At 41.6% G+C, this 17,537-nt stretch overlaps 1 protein-coding gene across 5 annotated transcripts in view; it reads right to left on the bottom strand.

The window, feature by feature from the left end:
- LOC131447268 (receptor-type tyrosine-protein phosphatase U-like) overlaps window positions 1-17,537 on the bottom strand; it is a 215,901-nt gene that overhangs the window by 48,055 nt on the left and 150,309 nt on the right. For all 5 annotated transcript variants that reach the window (XM_058618921.1, XM_058618922.1, XM_058618923.1 and 2 more), the window contains 4 exons: window positions 15,160-15,480; window positions 10,869-10,978; window positions 4,843-5,044; window positions 355-457 (listed from right to left, as the gene is read on the bottom strand). In XM_058618921.1, coding sequence (XP_058474904.1) covers window positions 355-457; window positions 4,843-5,044; window positions 10,869-10,978; window positions 15,160-15,480 — 736 coding nt within the window. The remainder of the gene's footprint in view (window positions 1-354; window positions 458-4,842; window positions 5,045-10,868; window positions 10,979-15,159; window positions 15,481-17,537) is intronic.

The raw sequence follows: 17,537 nt of genomic DNA, 5'->3' as shown, positions 1-17,537 counted from the left end.
TCCCCTCAAACCTCGGCCTGTGACTGTGACTGCAGCGTGGAGTTCATTACAGCACAGTACAGTATAGCAAAGCTGTCAGACATTATGATGAGTCGGCATGTTGTGTCCAAAGTTGTGAGGTTTTAGCCGACAAGGGCCGACTCATTGTTTGCTTCAATTACAGCTCACAGTCAGTCATTCAGTCAATCGTCATGTGACGCTTCAAATATTTGACGACACTTTCATAGAAAACCTCTGTGGTAGCATGCTTTTTTATTTTTTTACCTAAAACTACCTAATCGAGACTTTGACAGCAGTTATAAATATCAGAGTGTGGAGAAGCTGTGAATGGATGCTGGTGTAGGAGTGTTGTACCTGACAGGAGCCCCTCTTCCCAGTGCAGGACGCAGCAGCACAGTGATCGTGTTCTCTGATTCACTCAGCGGCGAGGGGACGTCTTCATAGTCAAACACTGGTGCTGGGAACACAGTTGGACAAAGGGGAAGACAACATGAGGCATACAGCATTTACCTTTTAACATTTCCTGGGAAGCATCAAGTGTGTTTTGTTTGAACTGCAGGGTTTGAAAAGATAAGATGCCGCACTTCGGTATTCAAGCCGACATAAAAAGATACCCTGTGCTATCTTTGTTCATTACCAGCACACGTCCCCCGTGCACTGCAGCGTGTGCAGGCCTCCCACACGCTGTCACTGACTGATGACGACTAGAAACGGCAGCCAACTACAGAGAAAACAACAGGCCCTTATAATATAATTAGTTAGCGCAACCTCAGCAAAGCTCCGGGGACAAAGAGGTTGAGTGTTCCCATCTCTGTTTACTACAGGGAGGGAATTAACTGGAGTGGGTAGTGAAGCAAATGACTGTCCTGATAAAGCAGATGTGAGGCTTCAGAATGGAAACACAAATGTTTGTGCTTGTGAAGCAGTGGGCATTAATACTCGCTCTAAAAACCCGCTTGTGTAACGGGCAGTCGCTGCAGTATTCATTATGCACAGCAGTGTCATGGAGGGCCTTGGGTTGTGCATGTTAGATGACTCAATCCAACATGAATAATGAATTAAAGAGTAATAATCCCACATTACACTTTCATGCTTGCTACCAGACGTTGGCTTCCTGCTGGGCTTCTTTCTGTGACGGCACGGCCAGGAGAGAGCGTGAGATCATAATAATGAGGCTGGACCTGGTACTAACTAAGCCTGCAGCTGTGAGCAGACACAGGGAAGAAGAGGTGGTGAACAGTGAGCGGTGGACCGCCTGTCGGCACCACTGGACCTTTACAGGTGACGTTTGGTCAATAATGACAAAAATGATAAAACATTTAGAGGAAGCTTTGACTCTTAGATGTGTAAATCATAAATGAACAGCACAATATGATAATATTCACAATATTATTGACTATAGACTTAAGACGACTTGATCAGTCGCAGATCTGATACTTGTATATGGCTCCATAACACAGCTGTGCAATATTCATCCATTCATTTTCTCCAGCTTTATCCTCCACATGTCAGACTCTTCACTCTACGCTGACAAGGCGTGGTGTGCCTTGGACAGGTCAAACACACACATTTACTCTTGCATTCACTTCAGTGTGTCATATTTATATGTTTGACAAGAACATGCAACGACTCACTCTCCTGCACCAAACTCCACAGAGAGGAGCTGCTGGTTTCCTGCCACCTTGTTTGGTTAGTTTGTGTCACTGAGGCAAATCTCAACAGCAGATTCGACACCAAAGTCACAAAATATCAAATTTAAAGTTGGAAATGAAGTGAAGTGGTCATGGAGCTGTCAACAGCCACGAGAGAAAACACTGGAGACTAAAATACTACGACAAACAGGAGGTGAAAGAGGGCAAAAGAACATTTAAAAATGTTAATAGTTATGGATAAAATGAAATAGAGTAGGTCAGGTAAAGGTAAGTAAGTTAGTGAGTAAATACATGTAATAATAAATAAGTAAAATAAGTACTGTATGCAGCAAAGGATAAGATAAACTAGAACAGGATAAAATAATAATAATAATAATACAATTCAGTAAAAGAAGACTAAAGGATGAAATCATTTGTGCTGGATCAATAAAAATAAATAAACTATAAAGGTCAGTACTAACCACTGAACCTGAACAACTAATGTCTCTTCTCCATGGCGGTCCAATAATGTATTTGATTCATAATTTAGATGTTTGTGTTAAATCAACCAGCACAAGATATCAATCACTGATCAATACACCTTTGTACTTCGTTCTTCTACATGATAGTAAGTGACAAATGCAGACTTAAATCATGTGTGTTAGGCACACATGCAGACACTAATAAGTCAAAGAAAGACTTTCTGACTAAATAAAACATAGTTTGATCACATGCTCATCTATACAGCTTCATAAATGCTCATACATGTTCATAAATCAAAGCAGAGCACTCTGGCTCTCTAATTAATCAATGTTGTGTATATTCCTTTACAGAACATAAGAATGTGATGAATTGTTAGAAATAGCCAACTATTAATTATTTATTAAATCACAAACTGTGAAACAAAGATAATGCATTAAAGCAGACAACTGAATTTGAATTACCTGGTGACTAAAATGCTTTGTTCTGCAGTAAAATCATAACTCTGTGTAAAAAAGTGTGGTGCCGACAGGGATGTAGCATAAAGAAACAGGTCCAATGTTTGTTGGCAGTGCTGAACCACAGCTGCTACTGTTGCTGACTCTGTGCTGATTTCATTTGTATTTAATGCAATGCATGTGTTGCTTTGGATCCGTTCACGTACTGGATGTTTGCCTGTAAAAGTTAATTGTCTTTCCTAAATTAAGCATAAAATAAAGCAAACGCTGGTGTCCAGAACTCTGTACAGGACATGATAATGCATATTGTGTTTGGGACTCCCATAAAAACATTAATTTTTGTTTGAATGTTACAGTTGGACAGGTAACATTCACTGCGAGCGAGAGCAATATGTCTGGAGGATTTATAGAGCATTGTCAGGAGTTTATGAGGACATAATTGTATGTTTTATGGCAAAGTGTTGCAGCAAAGGATGATGGATGATCTTTTTCAAGCCCAAACAAGGTGTTTGTTTTTGGTGGTTGTGTTTGTGACAAACCAAAGCACATTGATTAACAGAAACTGGTGATCGTCATTCTCTTTTCCACCTAGCTCAGCACAGGGGGTTCAAACCTCTGATAAGCATATCTGTAGATGCAAATAAAGATGTTTTCCCACTAATTTTAGAGGGTATATGGGATTTCTAAACCCAGGTGTCCCCATTCAAAAATTCAATTTGCCAGTGGTTGTTTTGCTCTGCGGTGTTTTTGTGTGACCTGTGTGAGAAAAAGGAGAGTCACTTATGGTAGGAGGTTAGCGGAGGTGCTCAGGGCTAAAAGATTGTTGACACCAGAATTTACATGGCTGCCGAAAATGAAGCAGATGAAGAAGAAATAGCAGCAGCCATTTTGACAGGTCACCATAGAGGCCATATATCTGGATTTAAATATCCTGTCCGTAGCAGCCTCCAACCAGACGCTCAGTTGTCACTAGAACACAACATAACTTCCAATGCCCTAAAATATATATTACAGATAATTGGCTGAAAACAGTGTTGATCAAATATGTCTGATATATCATTGGTTAAAAACGTAAACAAAGCTTCCATGTGCTGGCTAATGTTAATTTCTGTGTTAATGTTGCTGGGCAGACAACCTCTTTGTAAATCTAGTCTGAGTCCACGATTTATCAAGAGTTAAAGACAAAATCCCATCGCTGCATCTTCTGCTCACTGTGTACATGTTTCATAGCAGTGATTCACCTCCACAGTCTCTCTGGATCTGTGGAGATCTGGTCAAATGTTCTCCTGTTAGCAAGTCTCTGACTGTTTTGGCAAAACATCTATCCACCATCTTCACTGTTATAATGAAAACAGCCGGCAAAGAGACAAGCTGTTAGACATATTACTTATGTGTTGTCTAGTATATATATATATATATATATATATGTCTATACGTCAGCAAGCGGGGTTCTATAAGGCCTGGTGACTGGCTGCGTCACAGTGTGTTCACACTGTTAAGGTGTATGTCACACGTGTGCAGTGTTCATCTATTTTTGTGCTCAGGTTTCTCACCTATTGTACGAATGTGACATGTGCTGTATCCACCAGAAACAGGCAGATGGTCTGTTGATAATGATATTGACATTCTAACAGCGTAATTATATAAAATGGACACTTTGATCGTCTTTGAAAGCCTGCAGATCCTAATTTGTAGAAATATGTCTTTATATTCCCTGCTGATGCATTTTCCATTCCAATCTCAAGATCCATTTGGGCAACCTTTTCACCTCACATCCACTGCTTCTCTAATGTCTGAGCTGAGACTTCTAATGTCATCTGTAAATAGTACAAGAAAACTCTGTTTGTGTTCACGTTGCTTGAATAAAAGCCTTTGTTCAGCCAAAACCTTTTAATGCTCACTGTAATTCGAGTCTGCATCAAACAACAACAACAGCTCTAAAAGCTGTTTGTGCCTGAAGGAAAAAATAACGATAATTTGTATAATCTAAAGTGTGTAATTTAATCGAAAGCTCTTCAAAAGAAGCTGAGGATTACAAGTCCCTACTTCGTGTTCTTTCGTAAAAGCTTTGAGTGGGAACATATTGTTGTCTGCAAAAACATGTGTTTTTTTCTCTTTGAAGTGGTGTTGACACAATGACTGAGCTGAATATTTTAAAATACATTATCCACCTGTTGGTGTGTTTTGTTTTTATTGGACACTAAAAAACTATACGAGCATAGACACAGCTGACTCAGACACCACAGCTACAGAAGTCAACCCAAAGGCCTCACCAGAGATGTTGGTGGTGATCTCAGTGAGTGCTGTCTGACCAAACCCCTTGGCGGTTCGGGCACGGACTGACACCAGGTAGGTGGTTCCAGGATGCAGGCCAGAGAACATGTGGTACGTCTCGTTCCTCAGTTTGGACACTGTACGGCGAGGACCTGGCACGTTGATACCTGGGTCTGATGACTCAATACTCTGGTAGCTGATCTGGGAAGAGAGAAAACAGATGATAAAAATGAGACCTTAGCCCAGTCCCAGTTCTCATGTTTACCCCAATTCAGTTCCAAGGAGTAGTGATTAAAATCTACTGCCAAGAGCCGGGACAACCTTTCAAGAAAATGACATGTAATCGCATGTTTTTTGTTGGAGATTCAACATGCTGCTCCCAGGATTTATCAGTTTATGGTATGTAAAATGGGAGGTTATCTCATAACCTTCCGTTTAAAGTGTACCCCTGAAAATCTCCATTCAAAGGGCCACTTAGTCCTACCTCTCTGTCAAAAGAACCAGGATCCCTATGCCTGTAATGGAACGTGCAAAACGGCAAAATATGGCAAAAGGGGTGAAGGGGGGGGTCAAATCTAAGATGTGGTGTTTTGCATCCATAATGACCTGACGGTGTTGTGTGAGGATAAATCATCAACATGATTACAATATTAAATGAAAATTCATTTTAATAAGTGTTAGCTGGGTCCACTCAAGGTAAGTGTGCAGTGCTGTGATGACTGCGTTGCTGATCTGCTGCATCTGGCACAGCTTTGTTGTTCACACAGGGAGCGCGTCTGCGGCACAGCGGCTGCTGTTTTACATTGTGTTTGTGAAACATGCAACAGATGTCCAAACTGTGACGGAACATCATATTCACTGTCTGCTCTGTCGTGAACTGTGTGCAGCTGTGCAGCCAGAGTGGCTTTGGCCTCAAGGATTTACCATCAGAAGGTCAGAAGGGCTACGAGACAGTAGTGAGACCTGCTATGATGTATGGCTTGGAGACAGTGGTACTGTCAAAGGGACATGAGGTGGAGCTGACGATGCTGAGTGACTATGGATTTAGATTTGTGTCAGTATTTTCAAACAACGCTTTTCATGAAGCAAAGCTATTGAGTTTTGGAGCGACATCTCAATGGACCAGAAGGGATCACAGGTGCTGCCCTCTGCTGGTTTAAATCATACTTCATAGAATCCAGTTTGTTCATGTTAATGATAAAGCCTCATTACGAACAAAAGTTAATTGTGGAGTTCCACAGGGCTCAGTGCTTGGGCCTATACATTTTACCTTATATATGCTTCCTTCAGGGAACATTATTAGAAAGCACAACATACACTTTCATTGTTATGCAGATGACACACAGCTATATTTATCAATGAGGCCAGATGAAACAAATCAGGTTATTCAACTCCAGGAATGTCTCAGAGACATTAAGTCCTGGATAAGGTTAAAAGTTTCTACTTTTAAACTGAGGTCATTATACTCGGCCCTAAACACCTCAGAGAAAAACCCTCTGACCACATTGTCACTTTAGATGACATCACCATGGCTTCCAGTTCCACTGTGAGGAACCTTGTTGTTATTATTGACCAGGATTTGGCATTTGATTCACATATAAAACTCACTCAGAACAGCCTTCTTCCTCCTGCAGAACATTATGAATATTAGAAACATTCTGTCCTTACAGGAAACTGTTGGGTTTCTCTGCTCTCCTTGATCTTGTCTTTGTACAGTGCCTTGAGATAATGTATGTTATGACTTACAGTGACTCCAAGCCCGCCTCCCGGTCAGAATCACAAACAAAAAAACCATGGAGCAAAGAACAAATCAGGGAGCGCAAACAAAAAGTGTATTTTTTAAACAAATAATATTTCTGAATGATTAAATCAGTATTTTGTGGTTCATTTTTGTTTGATCAATTTATTAAGTGTTAAAAAGTGTTTTTTGAAAATATTGACACAGATCAAATTCCATAAGTGATCAGGATGGACAGGATTAGACATGATTTTTTGATGGACAGCTCAGGTTGAACAGTTCAGAGTTAAATTAAGAGAGTCAACCATGAGATGGTTTGGTCACATGCAGAGGAGAGATATTGATTATATTGGACAAAGGATGTTGGAGATGGAGCTGCTGAGCAGGAGGAAAAGAGGAAGACCACAGAGAAGGTTCATGAAGGAGGACATGAGGACAATTAGTGTAACAGAAGAGGACAAGATGGAGGCTGAAGATCTGCTGTGGAGAAGGCGAAGAAGAAGAACAAAGCAAACTGGTGGATGTCCACATATCTCAGCTACTAGCGTAACTAATAAAGACTGAGGCACCATCATGGTTGTTTGGATTCAGGCTCCGTGGACCATGAATATGCACAAAATATTATGATGCAACTATCATGTAACTGTTACCTCTGTAGCTCTATCGACTAAAAGTGGCAGACCACTCCCCTTAACCAGCTTTACATTTATGATCAAACTTTCAAGAAAGTGTGTTCAAATGAGGTCACTGAAAGTCTGCAGTGTAATTTAGTTGAGACAAAACTAACTTTATTGTTTTAGTATACAGCAGACACGATACAGTATCTGTGCTTTGTTATCTGCTCAACCTCAAAGACTGAGTTTTATTTAAAGACCCTCTCATGAGGGAACACCTCTCGATTAATCCTGGGACGACTGCAAACACTTGTCATCTCTGTGCTCGGATCTAATTCATCTCATGCTGCAGTTAGCCACTGATCATCAGACTCACAGGAAGATTCTGGATCATATTCTTCTTTCACAGCACAGTTGGCCTGGTTTTACATGTTTTTTATGGATTAGTTGTTAAAGTAGAGGCAGGAAATGAAACAGCAGATGCTGAAGATGACAAGAATGAAAACTTTGTCATCTGATAAATGTGAGACTGTAAATAAAGATTTGGAAAACTGCAGACTGTTTTTTCTTCATTGTAGTGTTCCATTCACAGTGGTTTCACTTTTCAGCATTTTACTTTGGGCTAACACAGTGGTTCACCCTGTGACCCTACATGGGATAATCGTTAGCAACAAGTAGCTGAATAAATGGATGACCAACATACTGTAAGTGTGATTGAATCACAAAGCAGGTCAGCGAGACATGACGAGCAGGAGACAAGATGATTGCTCCTCAGTATATTAACTGTCATGATGTTGAAAGTATTGTGCGTCGTCTCATTCATTTTCGATCACTTTATCCTCCACATGAGGGTTGCAGGGGGCTGGAGTCAATCCCAGCTGGGGTTTTTGCGACCAATTTTACTTGTAGTTATCTCAGACAGTGTGAGCAATACTGAAACAGTAAGTAAGTAAAAGACTGATGATAAAAGAAAATCAATTTGTCCACTTGACTGTTCTATAAATTAGTTTTCTGTATAATTTTAATTTAGTCTTTCTGATCGGCTGTAAAGGCTGTGAGGCAGAAAGTACTGATCTACATAGATATGTAGATCTATATATATATATATATATATATATATATATATATATATACATATATATTTGTTGTATATCCAGATAAGTCTGGATATAAAAGATGAAATATGATATTTTTCAAATTTGATTTGAACCACGTCTGGAGGTGCTTCGAAATACGATTCAAATCAGATTTCTATAGATGTGTCTCAGTCTAAACGCTACTGCTGCTCAAATTGGATTTCAATTTGTCTTTTTGCGTCTCACTAATGCGACTCGCAACAACACTGAGGAAACTGGTGATGGAATTGAACCCCGAGGAAATGTGAACATGTCATGACTCATGAATGTTTTTTCTGTGCCAGTGTCTGTAGATAAACGAGAGCCTGTGTGTGTGTGTGTGTGTGTTGTGCGCATTGTTTATACACACACACACACACACACACAGTCCATCTGTAGAATTAGTTTAAGGTGAAAACTTCAAGTGTGAACATTTAATCAGATCTCCTGACCTGTGACCACAGAGGTCAGAGGTCATATCCATGCTCCCTATTTATCTGTGCTGGATATTTGTGTCACATTACAAAGTAGGCAGCTTTAATTGTTGCAACATCAGGCTTGTAAACTTGTGCTTCCCCATGAGACTTTTGTCCTTGCAAACACAGCATCATTTGTCAAGGTTGTGTGAGAGTCAACAGATGCCAACTCATAATAACGTGGCAAACAAAACCAATGCTGGCAGAGACGCTGTTGACTCTCAAATACTGGATATTTGGCATGGACCTCATCATGCTGATATTGTACATCCAGTGCAATCCATTTCATGTTTCAGATATAAAAAAGCAAGATGTCACCTCCCGAGTGGCAGCCTTTCCTTCCTTTACTTCACGACTTTTCTTTTTAGTGTGTTTTTCATTTTTAACTGTGTACGGTAGTATATTGCAAAATTCTCCATTGTGGGCCTAATAAAGGATTACCCTTATATCTTATCTTATCTTATCTTATCTATCAGCATTTATCGTATCGTATTTAGAACCATTAATCATTAAAGTAAGCATTAAACTGAAACAGTTTAGAAAACGTCCATCTGTACTAAATGTGGGCATTTTTATTGTGTTTATTCAGCGAAATTACAGATTATGTTACATATTCATTCCACAACCCATTAGAGAGGAAATCATTTTCACCTCAGAAATATCATTATTGGATTTCGTCACAACGAAGAAGAAGAACAAAGCCAACTGGTGTATTGTAATTATACCGTGATGTGAGTCCAGGACAATAATAGCTGTTTGTTAACAGTGTGAGAAACTGCAGAAGCACATTCCTCCCTAATATCTGGTAATGGCTGATTCATTTGATTTAAAGCCAACACTGACTTTATATCAGACTTAAGTCATTTTTACTGAACTGGAGAAAAAAATGTATGTAAAGTAAAGTTCACCATTTTCACGTTCAACTGGCAAAATGTGTAAATATATGAGTGGCTAAAGACTGTGACTAAATTAAAATGTGTTCATTTAAGTACATTTAATAAAACTAAATAAATAAATAAAATAATATCTTTTGCCAAAATCTGTTGCTCTTAAACATGTATAGATTGCCCTGTATTGTACCTCCATTGCTTTAGTGTTTGGGAGCAACATCACTTAATTATCTGCCTCTTCTTCATATTCAAAGCTTCTGCAAATGAATAGAAACTATTTTGTCTCCCTGTTGAGCAGCTACATGTTAAGCCTGAGCCAATAGTGATCACATTTGCTTAAAGAACACAGCTCCAAAGGCAGCGCTGCAGTCTATGTAAGTCTATGGTAAATACTGGGCCATCAATAATTCATTTGAAACATTTAAAGTTGCCCCCGCGTAGAGATTGCTCTTTGGCAAATAAGCAATTAGAGCAGCTGCTGCCCCATGTAATTACAGCCTGAAGTCCGTGCCTGAGCTTCATTACCATATGAACATGTACAGTACATCCCATAAAAAATGTAAAATATGGGTACTCAAAAACTCCGGAGGCACAGGCCCCTGTGGGTTATACCTGCACCTGAGCAAGAAAGAGGAAACACGAGGGTGAAATTACAGAGTTTAAAACACACAGATACAACTTTCAATCCATCCAACCATCACTGTTGCCCTACAGCTAAAAGAGCCGGGTTTGTAACTGAGGGCTTTTCTATGTAGAGTATGTATGTGTGTGTGTGTGTGTGGGGGGGGGGGGGGGGGTTGTTCTTTGGTTTCTTCCCACGGTCCAAAAACATGCAGAGATGAATAGTTGGACACTCTAAACTGACCGTAGGTGTGAATGTGTGAGTGAATGGTTGGCGACCTGTCCAGGATGTACCCCGCCTTGAGCCTCATGTCAGCTGGGATTGTCTCCAGATAAAGCAGTAGACACCCACGTCATAACATGGTCTTTATGAAATACCAAAGGTAAGCAGTGATACCGTCATAGATTTGGCTTATTCTAGTTATTCTAGTCACTGAAAATGACTGCACACATTATATACATGATATAAAGAATTATATCACCTCAAATCGGTTCAAACTAAATTGTTCTATTGAAAAAAGTCAAAGCCCATTTATCAAATCATCCTCTAAGAGAAAGATGCACAGCCTACCTCATACTGTGTGATGAGACCATTGGGCTCCACAGGCTCCTCCCACTTCAGGAATATCATGTCATCAAGCGGGGTGAAGGTCAACGACTCTGGAGCGATGCCTCCAGGAACTACAGTGGGAAAGAAAAACAACCTTTCACAAACAAACACTCTCTCTGGTCTCGGTGTTAATGGACTTTTGTGCAGGCGAGCCGGGGGGTGAAAACACCTTTGACAGAACAGAAAATCACCAAGGCAAGGGTGAGGGGGCCGAGGATGGAAAAGAGGAGGCCAGACGGGAGGTGATAAAAGGAAACCGTGGACCGGCTTGCTCCCAGCCCTTGGGAAAAATTGATATTATGGCTTCTACTGTCTGATAAGAGAGCACTGTGTCTTGATAATGACAGTTGATTTTTATCTTGCTGGCCCTTTACTGACAAACAAACAAAGGAATCCAAACTCTCTGCATAGTTTGTCTTAGTGGAAGAGGCGCAGGTCGTTCATCAGTAACAACCACATTCTGCATGTAACATGCAGGAGGAGGATGACGGAGCACCTGCGCTCCCACAGCCGCACATTGACATGGTGTCCTGCTTCTGTCATTAATCTGCAGCTACTGCCACAATTTAAACACTGATAAATGTAATATTTCATTCACTCAGCTTCTCCTGACTCTCTCTTCTCTCTCTGCATCTGTGCAGATGGACCTGGCCCACGGTAAAGTCACTGCCGACCATGTTTTTTACTGGTGCAAACAAGTTTCTTCTCTTTATTAAACAAGACTTTCTCTTTATTGACAGAGATTATTTCACAATTAGAGAGGAGCTACAAAAAACATGAAAAAGAATAGTGGTAAGTGTTAAATGACGTTTCAGACGAGGCAGAAATGTCTCATAAAAGCGTGCAGACACACGGGCACATGCCTCAGGTCTCTCCAGCGAGGTAACAGGACTGATAACTGTCTCTGTTTCACCACCATTGGCAAACTGTTCCACCGCTGTTTGAATCAAAAGAACCAGGAAAGTGTCTCACACATGACGTGTTGTTGTGAATGTATCATGTGAGACTGCGCTCTTGTCACATCACCGTCAACTTCTGCCACTTCGTCGTCTTAACTCCCAACCTGACTTTGGCACATTTTTTTTAGTCCCTTAACTTTTTTATTCAAACACTGATTTTTCAACTTGATTTTTTTTTTATTCTCCATCCTGTCTCCTGGTGACAGAGGATTCATCACAGATCTCAATATCGCCATAGGAAGAGAGTGTCATGTAATATTCATTCAAACTTGATTTGTATAAAAAAGTGACAGCTCCTATTCATGACCAGTGTTCTCCTACTGCTGCTGTATCAAATATGGGCTATGGGCTGAGTGTGTGGTGTTCAGGGTGCTTTCAATGAGCCAGACTCAACAATCCTGTCTAAATTATTTAGTCATATACTCAATCCCTGCTGTTGTTGACTTGTTTTCTCGTTGTCTGGCCAATCGTCAGTGATGTTCATGTTCTCACCAACAAACCTGAGCGTGCTTCAATGATCCATCAACAAACCTTTGCTTCTTTTCTCTCTCAAATACTTTTCTTGCTTCTTCTCTCGTGTGTGTGTGTGTGTGTTGAGGGATATTGTGGGAGACAATATCAGACTTCTCTTGGCCTTCTCTCTTGGTGAGGAAAATCCCGCTGTATCCATGAATCCCTGACAGCCAAATGTGCTTCCGCCGAGCAGCAGAGACACGGCATGAGAAAAGAGCTGCACCACAGTTTGATTGGTGAGTCCAATCAAACAGGAACTGTCAGCGGCCGCGGCTCAATTACTGCAGCTGTGAAGATGACGGCAGCTCTCCGTGTGACAGGAGGATTGTCGGCCTGTCAGAGCGCCGTTCAGACGTCCACAAGCAAAACTTTCCACTGCCGCTGACTCTGATACTGATACTGATACTAACACCACAAACAATCGGCAGTTGTTTGCATTGTAGTTGTTAAATCTGATTAAAAACACGATGCTACAGTCAGTTTATTAAAGTTATCTAAGTCCCCTTCTCTCTACATGTCAGCAATGTGTGGGTGTAGATAATTTAACGCACCCTCTTTTTCCATATCTCTGCAGCTTTTAGTAGCTACTAGAACAATTTCTGCTCACTGTCTTCACTGGGCCAATCAGTGTGTGAACTCTTTGTTTTTTAAGTGTTTGACCTTCTGGACGCTCTCAGTGAATTTGCATTAGTGTGTGTCTAATCTGCTGACGTGTACAGGAAACAAGCAAAAGTCATTCTACTGTTTTGCCAGCGACCACATTTGTGTTTATTTAATGTAAGATGAACAGTTATTCTCTGGATTATAACTAAGTTAATATTTAGGTTACTGTTTGTTTTTCATATGACGTGAGATGGGAGGGAGGGGCTATCTAAGCTCCCCCTGAAAAATCCTTAGACCCCAAAACTGGAGGAAAGTGATCCAGCTCAATGCAAGTGTTTCCCCACAAACCAGCCATGGAGGCTGGCGTCACTTTAAGGTGCATTCAAAACGTGATGCTGGACATCTAAAGACTGTAGAGCAGGGGTGGGCAATTATTTTCCCCAAGGGGCCACATGAGAAACAAAAAATATTGTTGAGGGCCGGGCCAAATTTGAATTCATTTTAATTAATATGATCTCTTTTATCTAAAAAAGCAGTAAATTGTATTGTTTTGGTGTAAATTTGGCAGCATACAAACACTCAATTACTAACCAACTCTATTAAAAATATCAAATACTACACTATATAATGAAGACTATTATACTTTACTACTGTGGTGTAGTGCAGTGACAAACATTCACTGTTACGCACACAGGCTGGATTTAGTTTCAGTAACCAGTTGGAATGTTTTGCAGCTGTTTTTCTGGGTCCGTGCACAAACTGTTTTAAATTGAGGCCACCAGACGGACAGCGGAACTGAAAAGATGATCAGTCATATTCTTCACTGTGGGCAATAAAAAGAACCCTCCCTGCTATTTTAGCAACACTTGAAGATGTGAGCAGTCAGTCAAACGCTCGCAGGGCAACTGAGGCGACATCACTGATTGGACTGACGGATGAACAGTTTGTTACGCTGGAAAAGCCTCTTCTGTCTCACAGAAACCCTGGATCTGGATCTGGAGCTGGCATCTGCCTCTGATCAGAACATCCCATCACCTGCAGGACTGAACGCAAACTTCATATCGGAACCGGGGTTTTCCAGTAATCGAGCGACTGGTGATTATTTCATTCTAAAATGAGCAACAGCTCTCTTGTTGATTTATAGAAACGTTTGTGCTTCTCCGTCACAAATCTCCTGCTTACGCTCGGCTGCAGGTCACAACGACAGGTTTCTCTCATGTGACTCGGGATGTTAATCACAGGTTCAGTGTTTAGCTTGTGTGTGTGTGTGTGAGCGTGAATGAAGCGGTTTGGGAGCAGGTGGTGAATTACGAGTTGGCCCGGGTGGTTCTGAAATCTCAGCTTGTCATTGTCACTTTAAAGGCTTCATTAATGTTGTCATTTAGCATCTCACGATGAATCTGTGCTCCATGATGTGCTGTAGCTGCAGATCCAGTATCCTTTATTGTAAATCCATAGATTCACTCAAACCATTTTTGAAGGTTCTTGTATCTATCGTTGTAGTATAATGCTAAATATTCAGGCACATAAGCCTAAAAGCATATCTCACATGTCACAGAGCTGCGTGTCAGTGCAGAGGATGTAGTCGTGCAGCTGTGTGACACGAGCCTGTCACTCACTCACACTGTGCTGCCAGCGGTGGAGAGAGAAGACAACGTTTACAAAAGGGGGAGGAGTCTGGGACAATGAGCCTCATGCTGATTAGATGAGAGGGTTATGAAAGCATGAACCAGTGAAGTAAAAGTGGACGATGCAGTCGCTGGTGACAGTAGATACACTGATGTTTATCACAGCATGTTTCATTTCTATATTTGCACCTGAAAATGTTACATAATTACACTTTCGATGCACTTAAGCTGCAACCGTGGACTCAAACAGTATGTCTTAAACGTGATGTTATCTGGATGACAAACTTTATTTGTATTTTACTGATTTCTCTTTTGTTACTGTGGTAATATCTCTAAGACATTTTCTCTCTCTCTCACTGTCTCCCTGTCTCTCTCCCTGTCTCTCTCTCTGTCTCTCTCCCTGTCTCTCTCTCCCTGTCTCGTTGTCTTTGTATAAGCAGAACCCCACAATCATGAGCGCGAGAGGAGCAGCTACTGACAACTAGCAAGTCAAGAAGCTGAGTAACATTAGAGTAAAAGAAAGACTTCAATGTAACATGAGTCACTCACTGTCTTCCTCAGTCTGGAACGTGACCTCTTTACTCTCCTTCTTTCCCTCTGGGTTGGCCAGCGCCAGCCGGACGTGGACGGAGCGGAAGGGCGGCAGATCCCGCAGCGTGAAGTGGGACGTGTTACCCTCCACTGACAGGCACTCTCTGACCGTGGCGTTGTTCCCTCCGCTGCCCCCTGTTGGCATGGAGTAGCGGTAGCACAGGGACAGGGAGTAGGTGTGACACCGTGTGAGGTTGTAGCCCAGAGGCTCCCACTGCAGGGCCAGCAGCCTCGGCTGGATCTCTGTCGCTGTCAGACCTCGCAGGGCACGCATGGGCTCTGGAAGGAGGGACAGAGAGCACCATACACATCATTCATCCACATCCACTGGATCCAGAAGACTCTGTGGATCTGTGCAGGACTTTACCCGCTTATAACTACTGCCATCATATATAATGAACTGGTTAAATGGGTCCAGATGAGATTTAGTCTGATGGTAGAGTGTCTTACATACACACATACAGTACATCACATGTTGTTAAAACCTGATCATCTCTCTGAGTATGGACAGAGATTCATTCAAGAACTAAACCACTACAATGAAGAAGCTCCCAGAAAGCTTATCCTCTTGAGGTTCTTGGAGGGGAATTGCATTCTTTTCTTTAGGCCAGACACCAAAGTTGAACCCGTGTTGGTATTTACAGTGAAAAAAATATGTAATTATTTACACAAAACACATGGATCAAAACAAATATCCCACTTCTCTGACATTCTCTGCTCACCTCCCTCACCTCCCCCTGAATGAAGGAGCTTGGCTGACAGTGGAACATACCACTTTTACAGGTAAGATAAGATTAGACAGTTTAACATGTAACACAATATCTAAAATACATGAATTAAAGCAAATCAAAAAGAGATACATGCAATACAGGTGTTAATTGAGAGTGATTGTTCGCTACCACGACACACCCGGTGCAGTACGCGAGGTTGACGCTCTACCTGACATGATGGTAAGTTTGTTTCCTGTTGATCAACTGAGCGACGCCTGGCACCCACACACACACATACAACAGCACTGATGACAAACATCGGTCCATTGAATTATCATATCATATTATACAGTATATCGTCTTGTGACGGAATCTGGCCCGTACTGCGATCGGAGTCACGTGATGTTGACACGTCACAGCATCACATTTGTTTCACGGTGCCTTTGTTTGCCTCACTTGTAAAACGTGCTGCACCAGTGTTTTAACGGTGATATATCAATAAAGTTGATTGTTTTTAGCATCAGCTCAAAAAGTAAACAATGGATTTCGTTGAAATTTGAAGAATGTCATAAATGGCACAAGGAAGAAATGGTTTGATTCTGTTGGTGATCCAGATCGGGACATCCTCATCCTAAGTGAGGGTGAAGATATCCAGAAGGATTCCGGAGCAGAGCCACGGAGCCTGCTGAGGTGTGTCTGACTAATCAGGATGCTTCCCTGTGGAAATAATCTTGGCATGTCCAATTGGCAGGAGTCCCAAAGCCTGCTGGAGCTGGAGGGACCAGATATCACATCCAGCCTGAGACTGTGTGTGGGATCCCCCATGAGGATGTGACTGTGAAGACAAATGTCCGGCTTCTTCACAGTGACCGCCACCTGCACTGTGATAAGCAAATGAATAGTTTATTGCTACCAGGAGTGGAGAGGATGCTGTTTTTCTAGTGTGATTTATGCTGACAAGTGTATTTTTACCTCAAAGTCTGACCCAGTACAGTTCTCCTCTGCACGTGACCATCTCCACCTTGACTCTCTTACTTTATCACCAAACCCTCAAATATGCTCATTTTTAATCCTGTGAATCCTGGTCAGTCCCAACAGAGATCTCAGCGTGTTCTGCTCTGACACCTCAAACCCTGACGACTGGCAGTGGAGCTGGGGAAATAAAGGACTGTAATATATAGATCCAAGCTGCAGGGTAAATTAATGAAACGATGTCGTGGAGGAGACATCGGTTGAGTGGGGACAGAGATGAGACCCAGACGGAAATGTCTCTTGCTGATGTGCAGCATATTTGCTTTTCCCAAAAGGGCAAGAAGGGCAGAGTTTGTTTGATTTGTGTTTTCACTGCCGACATTGTTAAAAGCTAAATCCCTTTCCAGAGAACAGCACCAATCAATCATGTGGTAAAAATGCAATTTTAAGAAAATTCTATCACACCGGTCGTGTCACAGGTGCATGAGGATAATTTGTCTTGTGACTTTTTTTTTATATATCTTTTAACGTCTGTCTCGAATGGCAGTCTAATCCAGCTAAAACCAGGTCTGCCACCAGAGGCACGGTGACTGAGTGCTCAGTTTCTGCTCCAGACACCATTACTCATCATTACAGCAGCACAGCAGCAGGCTC

The sequence above is a fragment of the Solea solea genome, chromosome 20, assembly GCF_958295425.1.
Source record: "Solea solea chromosome 20, fSolSol10.1, whole genome shotgun sequence".
Classification (NCBI taxonomy): Eukaryota; Metazoa; Chordata; class Actinopteri; order Pleuronectiformes; family Soleidae; genus Solea; species Solea solea.
This window is presented reverse-complemented; position numbering and strand designations above follow the sequence as displayed.